Genomic DNA, 18,589 nt, shown 5'->3' with positions numbered 1-18,589 from the left:
TGTATGTGCACACCTGGTGCTCAGTTAAGTGTCTGCCTTCGGCTCAGGTCATGATCTCAGGGTCCTGGATTGAGCCCGGCATCAGGCTCCCAGCTCAGCAGGGAGTCTGCTTGTCCCTCTCTCTCTGTTCCCTGCCTTGATGTGCACATGCACTGTCTCTCTCAATAAATAATGTTTAAAAAAATTATCTCATACACACAGAAATATTTTTTAATATATATAATCTGTGAGGCAAAACTGAATCCCCAAATTAGAGGTACTAATGTACAGTGTATTTAAAGAAAGATCATGCAGGATAAGAAGCAAAAGGGCTCTGACGAGAAGATATGCTTTGTGCTAGACTTGAAAACAGGAAAATCTGGACAGTTGGGAAGAAGATACAGAAAAAAGGGCATTCTAAGGTGGGGATCCATAAACAAAGGAATGGAATGAAGGATAAGCATGGTGGGTGTTGAGAGACAATAGAGATCAGACTGTCTAGTGGAGGGACTTGTGTTGGGTGGTAATGAGAAATGAGGTTGAGTAGAGTGGAATAGAAGTTTGATGTAGTGTTTAAAAAAAAAAAAAACCAAGTGAGATTTCTGAGTCTTGATTTTCCTACCTATAAAATGGGTAGTTTAATACTTTCATACTCACATCTAAGAATTGCCTTGCAAAGCAAATGAGTTTAGATTTTGAGAAGTAAAATACTATACTGATATAAGTTATATTAAATTTTGAGCACCAGGCAGAAACACTTGCAGTTGTGGTAATAACAAAATAAACTCCATTCATCAAGAGCATTATCTTGTTGGGGTTTTCCTTGACAGCCCTTGTGATGATTTATAATGCAGAATGTCACTCTTTCTCCCTGAGTTTTCAGTGATGGGGAGGACTATTGAGTAAAGAACCCTGTAAGATTTCTTTGGTTTCCATTGTTATGGAAATATATTCTAGAGCACATGTTTCTCTGTGAGGCCCCTGGAATGTATTAAAAGACATTGTTGGAACGGCGCCTGGTTGGCTCAGTCAGTAGACCATGAGACTCTTGATCTCTCGGGTCATGAGTGCAAGCCTTACATTGGGCATAGAGAGTACTTAAAACATTGTGGAGACATGAGAGGTCTCCTAACCGCATTAGACCAGAATCTAGGATGGTATGAACCTTATGATGCTGCTGAATGTCAGCACTACTAGTTCTTTTATGTGTGTATGCTCTTGGCATTTAGCATGCTAAGTAACACTTATTTGCTGTAAAATCTGTCTTTGGATTCCAGTAACATTACACAATATGCATGCCATCTTTTGGAGAAAGAGAATGTTCCAGCAGCAGCATAAACCTTAGTCTTTGTACTGGAATCAAGTTTGTCTCTTGGCATAGCTGGGAGATAGTGCAGCTTTCTCCTGAAAGTGCTATTTTTAGCTGTTTCCAAGGAGATGTTCAGCATGATATTGATAATTGCATTAATCCTCAATTTACACAATCTGTGGAAGCAGCAGCTCTTTTCCAGTGTTTACTGCTTAATGGGCCACTGACTTGTGATTATCAGCCAAAAAAATAAAATGCCTTCCTTCAAATAATTGGCTTCAGAAATATGTTCCGGATCTCTTCCCTTTGCCAGTTCAACTTTTAGACCTAGTTTTCTTTCTTTTTTTTTTTTTTTTAGACCTAGTTTTAAAGACACTGAGCATAGCATAATGTTTAAACTTACCTAATCTTCATACACCTGTAATTAATGTAACATATGTCATACACCTGAAATTAATATAACATTGTATGTCAACTACACTCAAAATTAATTTTAAAAAAATAGGGGGAAAAGGACATTGTGAGCTTTTCCCAGGCTGCCTACTCAGGCTGGCCATTATCAGTAATTCCTTCTGGGTATATCTTGGGTCTAAGTTTTGCCTACCTGGTATCTTAATGTTCTAAATTTACCAAAGCATGATTAAATTCTGCACACACACACATACACAGGAGTCTGGTCTGGCAGTCCGAGTGCCAGTCTGTGTTCATAAAACATTCCTGATGAGTTCGCAATGGAGAACAGATTATATAGATCAGAAAGTAGCTTGAAATTAAAGTTAAAACAAAGGAGACTGAATGTTCTTAAAGGATTACTTTTAAGCTGTAGTAACTTGATGAGTTGTTCTTTAAAGAATTTTTGTTTTTGAAATAACCTTTCTAAAATATTTTAAAGACCTTTAGGACCTGTTATGCATTTATTTGTATGATCTCTTTTAACTTACTAATATGCTGCCCGACATTAATACATGTTCTATCAAACCAACTTTTCATTTCACTATGAGAACATTATTGGCCAATTATGCATAATGTGTGTGTGCATGAATTTAAAAGTAGCAATGAGTTTGCTATTACCTAGGTTGTACGTTTACTTAATTGAAATTGTTTTGTAATTTTTAATATTATTTTTTTCATACCTCTGTCACCCATGTCTCCCTAACCCTGCCTCTAGCAACTGCCAGTCTGTTCTCTGTATCTATGAGCTTGGGATGTTTTTGTGTTTTGTTAAGATTCCACATATAAGAGAAATTTTAATTTTTTTTTAAATTCATTTATGATAGTCACACACAGAGAAGAGAGAGAGGGAGGGGCAGAGACACAGGCAGAGGGAGAAGCAGGCTCCATTCACCGGGAGCCCGACGTGGGATTCGATCCCAGGTCTCCAGGATTGTGCCCTGGGCCAAAGGCAGGCGTTAAACCGCTGCGCCACCCAGGGATCCCCACATATAAGAGAAATGATAAGATATTTGTCTTTCTTTCATTGACTTATTTCATTTGGGGTAATCACCTCAAGATCCATCCGTGTTGTTGTAAATGACAGGATTTCATCTTTTTATGGTTGAATTATATCCCATTGTGTGTGTGTGTATGTGTGTGTGTGTGTGTGTGTATACATATACCACACAATTTTTAACGAGGCAAAAACTCTATTAACCTTGTTTCAAAGTTTATTCCCAGGCTTCTTCACCTTAATTAGCTGCAAAGAATGAATTGTATAGAAGCAAAAATTGAAAAGAGCTGCAGTGTCCAAGGGACTTGGGCTTAAAGATATTAGAGATCTAGATTTTATCAGATCCATGGACAATTTTAAAAAACAGTCATAATATAAAATATCAGCTCTCAATAACTTCTTTAAGTTTTGTCTTCTTCAGAAGTTGACTCAATTCAGTTTGCTTCATTCTTGGCAACGTCATCAAAATTCTGCACAAGATCTGGAACTTCATCATCCTCATCCTCTCCAATAAAAAGTGGTGCTTTTCCATCCACAGATTGTTTGGGCAGAGCTCCAGCCAGTCTCCTTAGATTTGTCAGACTGTCTTCACCAAACTGGTGTAAGACACAAGGTAGCATTTCTGTCAGCTGCTGTGTCTCCCCATGGCCTGGAACAGTGAAAGTGGTTGCTGCCAGGGATGCCTGAACTTTAGGGTTGTTAAAGTGGATCAGTGTTCCTTGGTGTGAACATTTTCATTTCTTCAATACCAGAAATACTGTTTACTGTTATCTTCTTTAAGAACTGAAGTTTTTTATCCTCTGCTGTAGCCATTCTGTGAACTACTTTCTTTCAGTGAGCAGTTCCTTTCCCATCAATGTGTATGTGTGCTTACAGTTTGGTAAGTTTCTCCTGGTCCATAATAGTTTCTTTAATTTTGTTCAACTGGGAATGTGACTGAGCAGGGGACTAAGGCTAGTGTTCAGGGGGACTCAGGCAGACCAGCTGAGATGCAGTTGCATAGATGTGAGTATGCAAGGTGGCAGCTAGAGAGAGGCTGGAAATGATGGCTGCACCACCATTTCTTTATCCCTTCATTCATTGACAGACACTTAAGTTGTGTCCGTATTTGGCTGTTGTAAATAATGCTGCAGTGAGCATAAGGGTGCATATATCTTTTCAAGTTAGCTTTTTATTTTTTTTTTCAAGTTAGTTTTTAAATTTTCTTCAGCTAAATATCCAGAAGGTAGATCATATGGTAGTTCTGGTTTTAATTTTTTTTAAGTAGGCTCACACCCAGCATGAAGCCCAGAGGGGGGGCTTGAACTCACGACCCCAAGATCAAGACCTGAGCTGAGATCAAGAGTCAGATAGATGCTTACCGACTGAGCCATCCAGGCACCCCTATTTAATTTTTTAAAGAACCTTCCTGGGCAGCCCCGGTGGCTCAGCGGTTTAGCGCCACCTGCAGCCCGAGGCGTGATCCTGGAGACCCGGGATTGAGTCCCATGTCAGGCTCCCTGCATGGAGCCTACTTCTCCCTCTGCCTGTGTCTCTGCCTCTCTCATTCTCTCTCTCTCTCTCTCTCTCCACCCCCTCTGTGTATTCTCATTAATAAATAAATAAAATCTTTAAAAAAAATAAAGAACCTTCCTATAGTTTTTCATAGTGACTAGGCCAATTAACATTCCTACCAGCAGTGCACAAGGGTTCCCCTTTCTCCACATCCTCATCAATGCTTGTTATTTCTCGTCTTTTTTAGAATAACCATTCTAACAAGTATAAGGTGGTATTTCATTGTGGTTTTGGTTTTCATTTCCCTGATGATTAATGATGTTGAACGTATTTTCATGTACCTGTCGGCCATCCATATGTTGTCTTTGAAAAAATGTCTGTTCACATCTTCTGCCCATTTTTTAATCAGATTGGGGTTTTTTTTTTTTTTTTTGCTTTTAAGTTGTATGAGTTCTTTATGTATTTTAGATACTAACCACTTCTCAGATACACGATTTGCAAATATTTTCTCCCATTTATTAGATTGCTTTTTCTTTTTGTTGATGATTTCCTTTGCTCTGCAGAAGATTAAAAGATAATGCTTTCTTGTTTCTGGACTTAACAGAGCTACCTTGAGTCCCTTTTTATTCTAAGCCTGTGTTTTAGGTCTCCCAGTGATTCTGTGAGCCCCCAATATCTTTCCAGTGAATCTTCCCTCTTTAATTTTTTTTTTTTTTTTTTTTTTTACCTAAGATGTAGTCTTTTAGCTTCCGTTAGAGAACGTTATGATCCTAGCACCTCTGACCTAGGTAATACTAAATAAATGTGACCATATTCTTTTTTTTTATTCCCATTACTACTTATTTATTATTTTTTCACATTCCCTTAGAATAGCTCTGTTCCAGAAGTTGTATCTAAAATACTGTATCTGCCATACAGCTGGCACATAGTAGATACTATAAAAATGAGATTCAGTTTATACCCACCTTTTAGTTTCTTTACTGAGATTCATCATCTAGCGTGTAACAATAAAGTATTTAGGACACACCCTTGTCTCAGCAGCATATTTACAAATCTACAAAGACATAATATTTTTACTTTGGTTCCTAATCTTAAGAGTACCAGTTGTTCAGGCTCCAGGCTTCTCCTGTGCATGAAATACCCTGCTGGCTATATTTCCTTCCTTTAAAGTTTTTATTTAGTCAGAAGCTCCAAGAATGAAGGAAGAGATTCATGGAGGTTCATTCTCTCATTCTCTCTCTCTCTGTCTCTCATTCTCCCTCCCTCCCTCCCTCCTTCCTCTTTCAAGCTCTTTCAGAAGGAGGCAGGCTGACACTTCTGGCAGTTCTGCTTGTGCCGACCATATTGCTAAGATGTTCAGGGCTGAAAGCACACAAGAACTCAGCATGTGCCATCTTTGCTCGGCAGAGTAACACTCATTCTGCCCGCCTTTGAGTAGAATGGGTGTTTGGCCATCTGTGTGAATTTCAGAGTTGTGAGAAGCAGCTCAGAAGCAAGAGATTGTCTGGGTTTCTTCAGACTTCACAGGGTTGGTCTGCTGACAGAACATTGCCCTGAACCTGCAGATGAAGTTTGCTCCCTATAGTGCACTCTGCTGGCATACCAGATATCTTCTTCACGCCCTAAGCCACATAACCCACTTGCTTGCTTGCTTGCTTTATTTATTTATTTATTTATTTATTTATTTATTTATTTATTTATTTTTATTTTATTTTATTTTATTTTATTTTATTTTATTTTATTTATTTTATTTTATTTTTTATTTTAATTTAATTTAATTTATTTTAATTTTATTTATTTTTTAATTTTACAGAAAAGTAATAGCTCCGGCAGACCGAGTGGCTCAATGGTTTAGCGCCACCTTCTGCCCAGGGCATGATCCTGGAGACCCAGGATGGAGTCCCACATCAGGCTCCCTGCAGGGAGCCTACTTCTCCCTCTGCCTGTGTCTCTGCCTCTCTCTCCTCTGTGTCTCTCATGAATAAATAAGTAAAATCTTAAAAAAAAAAAAAAAAAGTAATAGCTCATACTTATGGAGCCCCTCTTTGCCAGGCACTGTATTAGAAGCTTTATGTATATTATCACATTAACCCATAAAACTATAAAACCCCATTTTTTTAGATAAAGAAACCATGGCTTAGAAAGATCTGGAACTTGTCCACGAACACACATTTAATAAGTAGCAGATTAAAAATTTGAATTGATGGTGGTGTGCATGCCAGTGGGTATGTCATTTAGTTTGATTTTGAGTAAATAGAAATTAAATGATACCTGAATTGCTGTAAACATAGGAAACCTAGGTTTTGTGTTTTAAACATCAAGAATGCAATGGATGACTAGCCAGACGGCCATGTGTTTCTCTGTATCTATTTGAGATTTAGATAAAACTGACCCAGTTCTCAAAGGTCAAGTTGGAAAACAAAAACAACAAAGTCAAGTTGCTGCCTATTAAGTAGCCTAATGAAAGCTCACCTTTTTGTATACTTTTAACATATTGTGAGAAATGATATAATTGTTGGATCTCTTGCAGAAAAGAAGAGAAGAGAGCACTAGACTAAAGGAGGAGGGAAATGTGCAGTTTAAAAAAGGAGGTAAGGCACTGGTCTCAGCCCTGGTGTCTGGTCATCTTGATTCCTCATTATGTCTTAGAGTGTGAAGAAACACCAAATACATTTAGATACAGCTAGCAAATCTAAACTGCTAACAGTACATTGTTGTTTCCCAACAACTTGGAATTTCAGTTTTCAGCAGGTCCAGATCATTCTCACCTGATGGTGACCACTTACCATATATCCCTTGGCACAGGCATACTTTTTCTTTTCTATAATCCATTACCAATCTAGATGGTAGGAGAGCAGATCTTCAGCTGATGCTTTGGAAAACTAACCTGGAACATTAAAAGGTTGGTTGCTTCATTGATGTAAAAATAGGGTCCCCCTTTCTCACTTGGAACAATGCTATAAAAACTGGCCCACTGGTTCTAGCATGGCCTAAGGAAGGATTTTGCTTATACTTTGGCTCGTCTTTTATGTGCCTTTTTTTTTTTTTTTTTTTTTTGGCTGCCTTAAGTAGAGAGATGTTCTTCACGTCCTTCTGCATTTTTTACATTTCCTTAGGAATAATTTGGGTTCATTTGATTAATTTGGGTAACTATTTGATCTTATAATAGCCTATCACATATGTAAAGTATATATGCTTTAGAAACATATCAAAATGTATATGCTTTAGAAAACTAGGAGTAGTAACATTTCCCTTATTTTTTATTTATTTTTAAATATTTTATTTATTTATTTGAAGAGAGACAGAACATGAACAGGGGTTAGGAGGCAGAGGGAGAAGGAGAAGCACACTCCCCGCTGAGCAGGGAACCTGATGATCCTGGGATTGACCTGAGCTGAGACAGATGCTTAAATGACTAAGCCACCCAGATGCCCTATCCCCTAGTAATTTTTTAGACTTAAAATTTTTTTTCTTATATCCGATTTAGCAGTCATCACTTTTTTTCTTTTCCCCTAAGAGTTAATGATTCTGGGATGCGTGGGTGGCTCAGCAGTTGAGCATCTGCCTTTGGCGCAGGGCATGATCCCAGGTTCTGGGATCGAGTCCCACATCAGGCTCCCTGCGAGAACCCTGCTTCTCCCTCTGCCTATGTCTCTGCCTCTCTGTGTGTCTCTCATGAATAAATAAATAAAACTTTAAAAAAAACACAAATCTAATGGTTTTTATTTTGAAAGCATATTTCTTTGTATTTTAGTGTTAAATATTTCAAACCTAAGAAAGGAGTGAACAGACAATTTTCTTTTAGTGCCCCTACCATAATTCTGTGTGTGGCAATAAATAAATAAAATTATCATCATTTTCTCTTCTAAGGTTTTTAGTCAACCACTGATTTTTACATTGTTGCTTTTACCTCCATAAAATATCTCCAAACATTTTAGAGAAGCAGTTTTGGCCAGGCTGTCTCCATGAAAGCACAGCATCTTTAATGAAAATACATACATAGAATTTTTTTCTTTATCCCAAGCCATTAATCCCAGACTTTAGTCTCTTTCATCTGTCCAGTTCTCTAATCCCTTTTCAGTATTGCTTACTAAATTGATAAGCCAAGTGAAAGTTAAATATACAGAACATTCTACTTGAGACCTTTGTTCTGTGAATGGAAAGCTATGTATTCTGAGATACTATGGAATACAGTAATATGAGGAATAAAATCATAATGACCTCTCATCTTTTACCTTATTCTCAGATTATATAGAAGCTGAGAGTTCTTATAGTCAAGCCCTTCAGATGTGCCCATCCTGCTTCCAGAAAGACAGGTCTATTCTGTTTTCAAATAGAGCTGCTGCAAGGATGAAACAGGTATGTATCTTTCACCTGTTTAAGAAGCTCATGAACTTACATACAGTGTTTTCATAGGGTAGCTTCTCCTGCTCTCTCTCTCTTTTTTTTAAGATTTCATTTATATATTTGAGAGAGAGAGCATGAGGGGGAGCGGGCAGAAGGAGAGGGAAAAACAGACCTCCCCCCACCCCCACTGAGCAGGGAGCCCAATGTTGGACTCAGTCCTGGGACCCTGAGATCATGACCTGAGCTGAAGGCAGATGCTTACCTCTCTCAGCCACCTCGGTGCCCAGGGTAGCTTCTATCTCAAAACTAGCAGAGGAGCTGCAACTCTTGATTTTGGGGTTGTGAGTTTGAGCCTCACAGTAGATGTAGAGATTACTTAAAAATAGAATCTTTAAAAAAAAAAAACCTAGCATAGAGGCTTAAAGTTGCTGCCTCCCTTTTCCTGCCCATGTATTTCCCTGATGTAAAGGTCATATGGAAGATAGAAAAGTATTCTTGAAAAACTTGAGTCAGATTACTGCTGCCAACATTCTTATTAGAGTAGCTGTTTGAACGCTTTCATGGGAGGAAGGAAGGCTGACAAAGTCTCCACCAAACTAGGACAGGTTAATGAAGCAAAAAGTCAAGTAGTACGTGTCCTAGAATAGCTGCACCTGCTTATTTTAGGCCTCTGGAATTCTAGATAAAGACTCAAAGAGAGGGAAACACCGATTAAAACTCTGAACTTCAAAATGCTTATTGCTAGGATTCTGATTTTCTGTCAAAAGTATGGACACAGGGAGAAATGTCCAACAGTTGGGATGAGAGGTGCTCCTAAATGTAGAATAGGTGTTAGGGAAAGTTCAAAAACATTTTGTATTTCCAAAGGATTGAGACCTAGCATAACAGTTAATGTAGAGGAGAGTGCAGTTGTATTTGTTTTGTGCCATATTAGTGTTAAAACTAAGATTTTGGGTGCCTGGGGAGTTCAGTTGGTCAGGCGTCTGCCTTCAGTTCAGGTCATGATCCCAGGACCCTGGGATTGAATCCCCTGCAGGACTACCTGCTCAGTGGGAGTCTGCTTCCCCCTCTCTGTCCCTCCCCCAACATGTTTGAGTGCCTGAGCTCTCGCATGCTCTCTCTGTCAAATAAATAAAATCTTTTAATAAATAAAAACAAAAGTTAGATTCGGTGTTGATTTGTCTGCTATTCCTATGGACTATTCAACATGGTTTCAATGGATTGAAATGTGAGTTTTGAAAAAAACATTACCACTTATTTATTTATTATGGCTATTTATATCCAAAGCACCAAGAGTAGGTTGTTTAGCATACCTTTAAGCAACCACAAAGCACAATCAAGATTGGGTTAAGTGGTTTTTTTGTTTGTTTAGAACAGATATTTATGTCACTTTCTCTTGTTACATGAAATTCTCTAGTGCCTCTACCAAAGTCACTTTTGATGACCAGAATTTTTTTTTTAAAAAAAGGGAGTGGGCTGGGGAATACTTGAATAATTGGATTTGAGGAAAGGGGGATCTTTTTGTATGTTTAAATATTTTATTATTGGATTCAGCTTCTAAGGTGAAGTGTTTTTAGAGTTATTCGTGTGAATGGGAGAAGAAATAATTTTTTAAGTTTACTTAGAACAATATTCATTAATATATTCTACCACTGATCTGAATTCACACTTAGCTGGAACAATCTTATCTTTTGCTTTTGCTTCTCGGAGATGGCTGGCCACATTCTCAGACTGGAAATTGTCATTGTGAAATGAGATCTGGGATATCTTCAATTTCAAAGAAAAGGCATCATCCCGTTTGGCTTCTGGTACTTGGAATTCTTTGTTTCCACAGTTGCCAAGTTATTGATACTGCCTGGGTTGAGCTCACATAATTGACCAGTTTTCTTGAATTAGGAAAGTGTATGGTCTTGCTGGTCTTTTGTCTGTCACATCCGAGGAGAACTCAAAAGAGAGTTGTTCTATGACTGTTTCCTGTACAAAGGATAGTGTTGGTGCATGTTTTGTTTTCTTTTATTCTTTTAAATTGTACTCTTAATGTTTTAAAAAGATTCTATAATTAGAGACAAAAACTTGCAGGATTAATACACTGAAGTGATTTAAGGAGCATATTTTGAGTTTTTCAAGGAGTGGTGCATCAACTGCTTTAACAAGAATTTCTGAAAGGCACATTTGCAGGCTCAGCATCCCTGACTGAGTGACAGCGGCCAAGCTTTACATTTCACATCTGGAGAGAAAAGGCAAACTGGAGTTAGGACAGAGTTTCAGCTCTAAGAATGGCTGCACAAGAGCACATGAAGCCCTAAAAGTATAGGCCCTAAGTTTTAAAAACTGTCCTTATATGTTCTATATATTCTGTTTTGTGTGTATGTGTGTGTTATAACTTATATAAGTTATGAAAGGATGGCAAATAGGCACTTTGGAGACTACCACTCTTAGCAACAGACACCTGGGTCCCCTGAGAGGTTAGTAGACTATGACCTTAAATAAAGGGTTCTGCAGTAAAATACCAGATTCCTTGATCTGCAGAGGCTGATTATTGAGAGGATGTACTGCAACTTAGTGGGTCTCTTAGGAGCACAAAGAATATCACCACAACAGTTGTACATACAAGTTGTAAAGATTTGCTGTTTCAGAAACTTTAAAAATATGAAATTGTCTTAGATTTATAGGAATATGGTAAATTGGAAAAATACTGAGTTACCCAAAGTTACACAGATTTCTTTACTACAGAACTTCATAGAGTTTTTAATATGTGAATTGTTAATGATGAACATTGGAAGAGATATAATATAGTTAGTGCCTCCCATATCACTCTATCCTTTTTTGTTTGCTATGGGTAAAATGCAAATGATATAAAATTTACCATTGTAACCATTTTAAACTATACAATTCAGTATTAAATGTGTTGACAATATTTTACAGCCATGACCACTGTCTGGTTCCAGGACTTTTTCATGACTGCAAAAGGAAATGCAGTACCCATTAGATAATCATTCCCCACCTGGAATTTTGGATGAATTCTAAAAATCAATTTGTTAGACATTGCTCTGAAATATTGTACAAAATATTAATATTTTCAATAGTAGCCATTATGGGAAGTATTGAACATTTATTCTTTGTTGTTTTAATATTTATTTCTTTATTAGTGCATGTGTGTATGTGAGAAAGGGGAAGAGCAGAGGGATGGAGAGAATCTCAACCATATTCCCTGCTGAGTGTAAAGCCTGATATGGGGTGATCTCATGACACTGAAATCATGACCTGAGCTGAAATCAAGAGTCAGATCCTCAATTGACTGAGCCACCCAGTTTTGAACATTTATTTGAATTCATATTTCTGTAATATGGTAGAAAACTTATAATTGGGGGGGAGAATAGACATTTTAGAGCTTGAAGAGTTAAATAGTAGGCTAGTGTTAGAGCTGGAATTACAGTCTAGTTCTTTTGGCATCCAATGTTCTTCTCACTCTCCCATGCTTCTAGATTCAGTGAGGTAAATTAGATATCTTATTTCATGAATCATTTTGTATTTTTGTATCAATGGAGAAATTAAGATTTACAACCAAGGGGTGCCTTGTGGCTCATCAAGTCAGTTAACTGTCTGACTCTTGGTTTCTGCTCAGGTCATGATCTCAGAGTCTGCTTGAGATTATCTCCCTCTTCTCCCCCTGCTGGCTCTCTTTCTCTCAAATAAATAATAAAATCTTAAAAAAAATTTTTGTAGCAGACTAATGACAAGCCACTCCGTGTCTCTAATGGGCCCTCTGTATACTTTGTGGAAGATACCAGTTTGGGTGTGATAATACAACAGCTAGCCAGAGAGGGGAATTATGAACAGTTATTCATATATCAGTCATTTGCTCTGCTTATTGATAATTTTTTCTCAATATCAGCATTCTAATGCGAAGTGCCTTGCAAATTTAATAGATCAGTTGCAACAGTCTTTAAAGATGTTAGGAAGAAACTACTTGAATAATTTGTTGCTAGGAAGCTTTCACTTCAGAGCTGTCACATTTTGAATTTTAGGTTGGAAGTAACATTCGTGTTTTCATGTGATTTCTTTTAAGAGTACTGTGTATCTCTATAAGTAGTTATTAATGATCAGCTTATGTCATTGAGCCTTTGGGCCATTAAGATTGAACTAGGGTGACACATAATAATGTTTTATTTCCTTTTAGGACAAGAAAGAGATGGCCATCAGTGACTGCAACAAAGGTATAACTTTTTAATCTTGTTATATGTTAACATATAAGCATTACCTCAGCTGAGCAAATAGAGTCAGTCAAATGTGTGTAGTTGACCCTTGAACAACACGAGTTTAAACTGCATAGGTCTACTTATACGTGGATTTTTTTTTTCAATAAATACAGTAAAGAACTCTAAATGTATCTTTTCTTATGATTTTCTTAACATTTTCTTTTCTCTAGCTTCTATTACTATAAGAATATAGTATATAATATATATAACATGCTAATCAACTGTTCCTGGTAAGGCTTTGGGTCAACAGTAGGCTATTAGTTAAGTTTTGGGGGATCAAAAAGTATATGTGGATTTTTGGTTGCATGGGGGTTGGGGGTCAGCGCCCCTAACCCCTGCATTGTTCAATGGTCAGCTCTACTTGTACATGTGTATCCCTTACTCTGGGACTTTGAAAGAAGAAGCTTTATAGTTCAGCCTTCTTAGAAGTACTGTATAGTAGTCATCTTAGCATAAACACACTTTTAAATGGAAAGTTCTGTCAGTTTACCCTGTATTAGTGAATATGTGAAGAAAAATTCAAAGCTGCCTTGGCAACAGAACTCATGGAACAGAATTTACTTGTATGTAGTGTCTAAATTACTTTCCTTGGGGATTGAAATTGAAGCTCTTAGCTGTTGCTAGGGCATATGGATCTGTGTGTTTGTGGAGAGGGGGGCGGCTATCGGAGGGGCAGCTTCTGTTAGGGAATTGGGACTCTCTTCACATGCAGTAATTCTTCCAGACCCACTTGCCATCATTTTAATTATCTCTTCAAGTTCCAAACAGTGAACCAAGACTTTGCTCTCTCATACCTGAGTTTCATTACAGTCTCTTCGTCCCACCAACTTATAGAGACACTCCCAGCCATAGGATCACTTTTGGGTTGTTAGTTGGTTGGTTTTGGTTTTTTCCCCCAAAGGTTTCCAGATAGGCCTGACCATTGTCTTGCCTTTCTGACCAGCTTGGTTTGGAGAACACACTTTTCCTTGCATCCTACTACTCTTAGGAATTCCTAGAAAATTACTAGTTTTTGTAATTTCTTTTTCCAGTTTTTTCCATCTTTGGATAATATTTTCTCTGAGAAAATTAAAGAATTGGAAAGAACTTTGTATGTTATCTAGTCCTACTCATGCTCGGCATGAATTCCTCTTTTTTTTTTTCTTTACATTAATTAATCACCTTATTTCTGGCTTTCTTGGAGATATTTGGTATTTCTTGATATCTGAATGAAACTGTTAGTACCTTTGAATCCAGCGAAGTACTTTTGATCTATTATATGTTGGGCTGGAACTAATTCTGAATGTGCTGTTTTGTTTGGAGAGAAGAAGGTGTTCAACCTTATTTTGTGTGAGATGTGTGGGTTAGAAGTGTTTAAATTAGGAACAAGTTACTGATGTTTAGACCTTTTTCTGTAACCAAATCATGAGAAAATGCCTTTTAAGCGTGATTAGCAGGGCATACACCAGGAAAAAGTTCATTTCCAGCTGTACCTCAAAGTGTAGGGGTATAAAAATGAGAGGAAGCAAAGTGTTTTCGAGATTTGTTTTTGGATTTGCTTAAACTAATATTCATGTGTTTAAACATAGTCATTATTAGCTGTATACATTGTACTCATAGACAAAACCATTGACAGTAGTATGGTTTACTACCTACCCACACCAGATACATATGTATGGCTCACTCAGTTCATAAACCTTCTTGGTATAAGACTTAACAGCGTCTTTGTGAGGTCATATTGGAGCTCATTAGCACTAGTCATGTGGAATAATATTTAATATTAGTATTTAATGTCACTCACCTTAGACATTTTGGTTTTGGCATAAAGTTAAGTTCATTCTCTTTACATGGATCAGGAAAGAAAAATCACATGGTTAGGGTGTTGTGTTGATTTTAGAGGTTTTTATAAAGTGATCTTGGGGCAAGTTCTTTCTCTTCAATATATATTTGCATTATTAGAATTTATCCACTAGTTGAAAAGGAGGCAGTGTCTGGGTTAAAATGTAAACTAGGGGGTTGAGTTTTTTAAAAAGATGTAGTAGAGGTCACTGGAGAACTTTTCCTGTGGATATTATGATATTGCAGTTGGGAATATTTTAAGAGAAGATGATGTACCAGACTAAGGGGAGGTTGACTGCATGTAAAGTTGAAATGTTATGGGATTTGGGTTCTTCTTTCAGAAAACCTTCTCCTGAACCAGTATCCCCCACTAACTACTGTACCATTTCTCTGACCCTCTTCATCACAATAATTATCTGTCCTTGCTGTGTCTATTTTGTCTTCTCCCATTCTCTCCTCATTCCACATCCATTAGGCTTCTGTTCCATCCATAGCACTGGGAAACTTCACTTGTAAAGGTCATCCACCACTTGATCTTGCTCAACTCAATAGTTGCTTCTCTATCCTCTCTTTTTTACTTGCCTTCCTAATGCATTTAATAACACTGTATCATTCCTCTTTTTTGTTTGTTTGTTTGTTTCATTGGCTATTCCTTCTTAGTTTTGCTGGCGTCTCAATCATTCTTGACATTTTTAAAGTTGCTAGGTCTTAATCACACATGGGGCCCTCTTCTTTTTTTTTTCTCTATAAATTTTCCTTATGTGATATCATCCAGTTCTTAAACATTAAATGCCATCTGTATGCTGGAGTTTATATCTTCAGCTCTTCCCTTTGGTCTGGACCCCTGTATCCTGTCGCAAACTTGACATCTTAAGATTCTTGGATGTCTGGTTAAGCACTGAAGATTTGAGGTGCCCAGAACAGACTGAGACCTCCCCAGTCCACTCTCCCACATACCCATAAACAACTTATAGTTTGGTTTTTCCATTCTTAAAAGTGGCATTACCATCCACTCATTTATTCTCTTTCATTCCACATGGTTAAATGAATTAGCATGTCCTATGGGCTCTAATTCAAAGGCATATACTCAGTCTGGCCTTTTCAATCCCTCTCCACAATTATCAGCTTAGCCAACATTTTCTGTTATCTGGACCACTGCAGCAGCCTGCCAGCTGCCTCACTGCTTTCATTCTTGCCCTCCATGCTGTGGCCAGAGGGATCTTTTAAAACTGTAAATTAGATGATGCCTTTAGTCTGTCTACTTGAAACCATTCCAGTGGCTTCTCATCACACTTAGGAAAAAGTATCAGCTCCTTTCCCTGGCCAACAAGGCCTCCATGATCTGGTCTGTGTGTATCTTCAGTTTTACCCCTTCCCCAGCCCTGAACTTTGTCACTAACATGCCGATGCCATTACTGTTTTAGAGCCTTTACTCTTGTTGGTCCCTCTTTCTGGTACACTCCTTTCAAATGGCTGCTCTCCCTCAGATATTCCCTTTTCACTGTCTTTGACCACTCTCTGAGGTTACCTTATTTCCCCCTTCATTTGCATTTACTTATCTTGTTTTATTTTTATGTGGAGCACTGTGACAGTCTGAAATGACATATCTGTATGCTGTCTGCTTTTTGCCTATTAGAATAGCTTAAAGCTTCATGAGTCAGAGGACCTTGTCTGTCTTGTTTACCACTATACTCCAGAGATACACTGGTGAGGTACATCTATTAGGTAGTAAAGAAATAGTTACTGAAAACAGATATGAATAAAAATTGAATATATTACTTGAAGGAAAAAGTTCTAGAGCCATGACCTTGATTTTTGACAGAAAAATAAACAATTAAAAGGAATAGGAGAAATGCAGTATAGTTGATCTAAAACCTGGCCCAGGGGTTTTTTAGGACAGTCATCACTGATAAAATAAAGGATATTATGCACTGGTGACCTTAAGGTGTTGGAATAGAAGTCTGAAGGAACAATGAGGTTTTAGCTAAAAATGTAACCTCAGTAGTCACGGCATAAGCTCACTTGTCGAGGCCTAGGAAAAAGAGAATGATAGTCTGCCACCAAATGGTTTCCCCTTAACTCTTAATTTATACCTTCAGATTCTCTCTCACTTCTGCACCATACACATGGGCTCCGTGTTCTGGCCTGTTCTGAACTAGATGAAGGGCAAGTATGTGAAAATAGGACTTTGGGTATAGACCTGGATTTAGTAAACTACAGCCAACAAGTCATATCCAGCCTTCCACCTGCTTGTGTTATAGTGCATGAGTTAAGAATGGCTTTTACATTTTTAAATGCTTGGAAATCAAAAGAGAAATATTTTGTGACATAGGAAAATTATGTGAAACTCCAAGTCCAGTATCCATAAACAAAGGTTTATTAGAGCACAGCCATCTTGATTTACTTATACATCATCTGTGGTTGCTTTTGTGCTACAGAAGCAGGATTGAGTAGTTGTGACAGAGATGGTCTGTCCTGCAAAGTGGAAAATATTTATTATCTTGCCCTTTACAGAAAATGTTTGCCAGTGCCAGCTGTAGCATTTGACAAATGACTCTTCCTTTTAGACCCTTGGAGGATGGTTAATAAAGAAACACAATATAGCTGGGGATGTGCAGGCCCTTTTTCTTCATGATAACAATGATATCTTCTCTTTTTACAGCAATTCAGTTAAACCCCAACTATATCAGGGCAATATTGAGGAGAGCGGAGTTGTACGAAAAAACTGACAAGCTAGATGAAGCCCTGGAGGACTATAAATCCATATTAGAAAAAGATCCATCAGTATATCAAGCAAGAGAAGCCTGCATGGTAAACCTAATTTTTAAAAAATATTTTTTATTCTTGTGCCTGTGTTGCTACTCATTGAATCTTAAGTAATCCTTTGGGACCCAACTACCTTCCATTTATATATTTTTTTCCATTTACATATTTTTAAGGGCTTAACAAAATATATGGGAGATCTAACTTTGAAGTGGTGGTCACAGACCCTCTGTGACCATGTACAATTTAATTTCCACTCTGTAAGCCTTAATTGTGCAAACCTTTAATCTATAGGATTAATAAGAACTGTTTCATTGTTGGACTAAGGAAATCTTTTGCACTATAATTGTACAGTTTAGTCCAAAATGAGTCTCAGTATTACAGGTAATAAACTTCTGGTTTTCTGCCCATCCTTTTCAGTCGCCAAGTTTCTATTTACTATCATATGGCCAGCCTATTTCCAATTAAATATATTCCAGATTAGCCCTATTACATTAAAATTACTCTTACTCTTGTCCATGGCACTACAGGTTTTGCTTTTAATAAATGTCATAATATTTTTATGTCTGTTGTCAATTAGCTAAATGTTACTGGTTTTCTCCCCTTAAAAACTTTAACTCCAGGGGCACCTACATGATGCAGTTGGCTGAGTATCCAGCTGTTGATTTCAGCTGGGGTCATGATCCCAGGGTCAGGAGATTGAGCCTCACTTCCGGCTCCACCCTTAGCGGGGAGTCTGCTTGAGATTCTTTCTCTCTCTCTACCCCCTCTGCCTCACCTACCCATACTCTTTCTCTCTCTCTAAAATAAATAAATCTTTTAAAAAAAAATTACAAATTAATTTTTTTTAGCTCCAGATCTGTGCATCTAGCTTTAACGTACTCTTTATCTCTTAAGATGCAGAGCAGCATATACTCTAAAAGATATGCTACAGAATCAGATGTGTAAGTGTTATTGCCCCCAATATAGTGGATGTTCAAATAAATTCAACAAACACTGACTTCATTAAACAGATTTCTTCACTGCCAGACTTTTCAGAGAGCCATCAGGATGGAGAGGGGTGTCATGAACACCAGCCCACAACACAGATCACAGGCCTCCAGCAGACAAGGGGGAAGGGAAGCTACAGATCTGTTTTATTTAAGCCAAACTTTTTTTGTTTTTGTTTTTAAT

General features: G+C 37.6%; 1 protein-coding gene and 1 pseudogene across 3 annotated transcripts in view; one reads left to right on the top strand and one right to left on the bottom strand.

Annotated features, from left to right (window-relative positions):
• TTC1 (tetratricopeptide repeat domain 1) overlaps positions 1–18,589 on the top strand; it is a 46,746-nt gene that overhangs the window by 16,403 nt on the left and 11,754 nt on the right. For all 3 annotated transcript variants that reach the window (XM_077895675.1, XM_077895676.1, XM_077895677.1), the window contains exons 3-6: positions 6,760–6,820; positions 8,476–8,588; positions 12,757–12,793; positions 17,316–17,464. In XM_077895675.1, coding sequence (XP_077751801.1) covers positions 6,760–6,820; positions 8,476–8,588; positions 12,757–12,793; positions 17,316–17,464 — 360 coding nt within the window. The remainder of the gene's footprint in view (positions 1–6,759; positions 6,821–8,475; positions 8,589–12,756; positions 12,794–17,315; positions 17,465–18,589) is intronic.
• On the bottom strand, positions 2,964–5,474 carry LOC144311890 (transcription factor BTF3 pseudogene; annotated as a pseudogene).

The sequence above is a fragment of the Canis aureus genome, chromosome 4 (genome assembly GCF_053574225.1).
Source record: "Canis aureus isolate CA01 chromosome 4, VMU_Caureus_v.1.0, whole genome shotgun sequence".
Taxonomy (NCBI): domain Eukaryota; kingdom Metazoa; phylum Chordata; class Mammalia; order Carnivora; family Canidae; genus Canis; species Canis aureus.
This window is presented reverse-complemented; position numbering and strand designations above follow the sequence as displayed.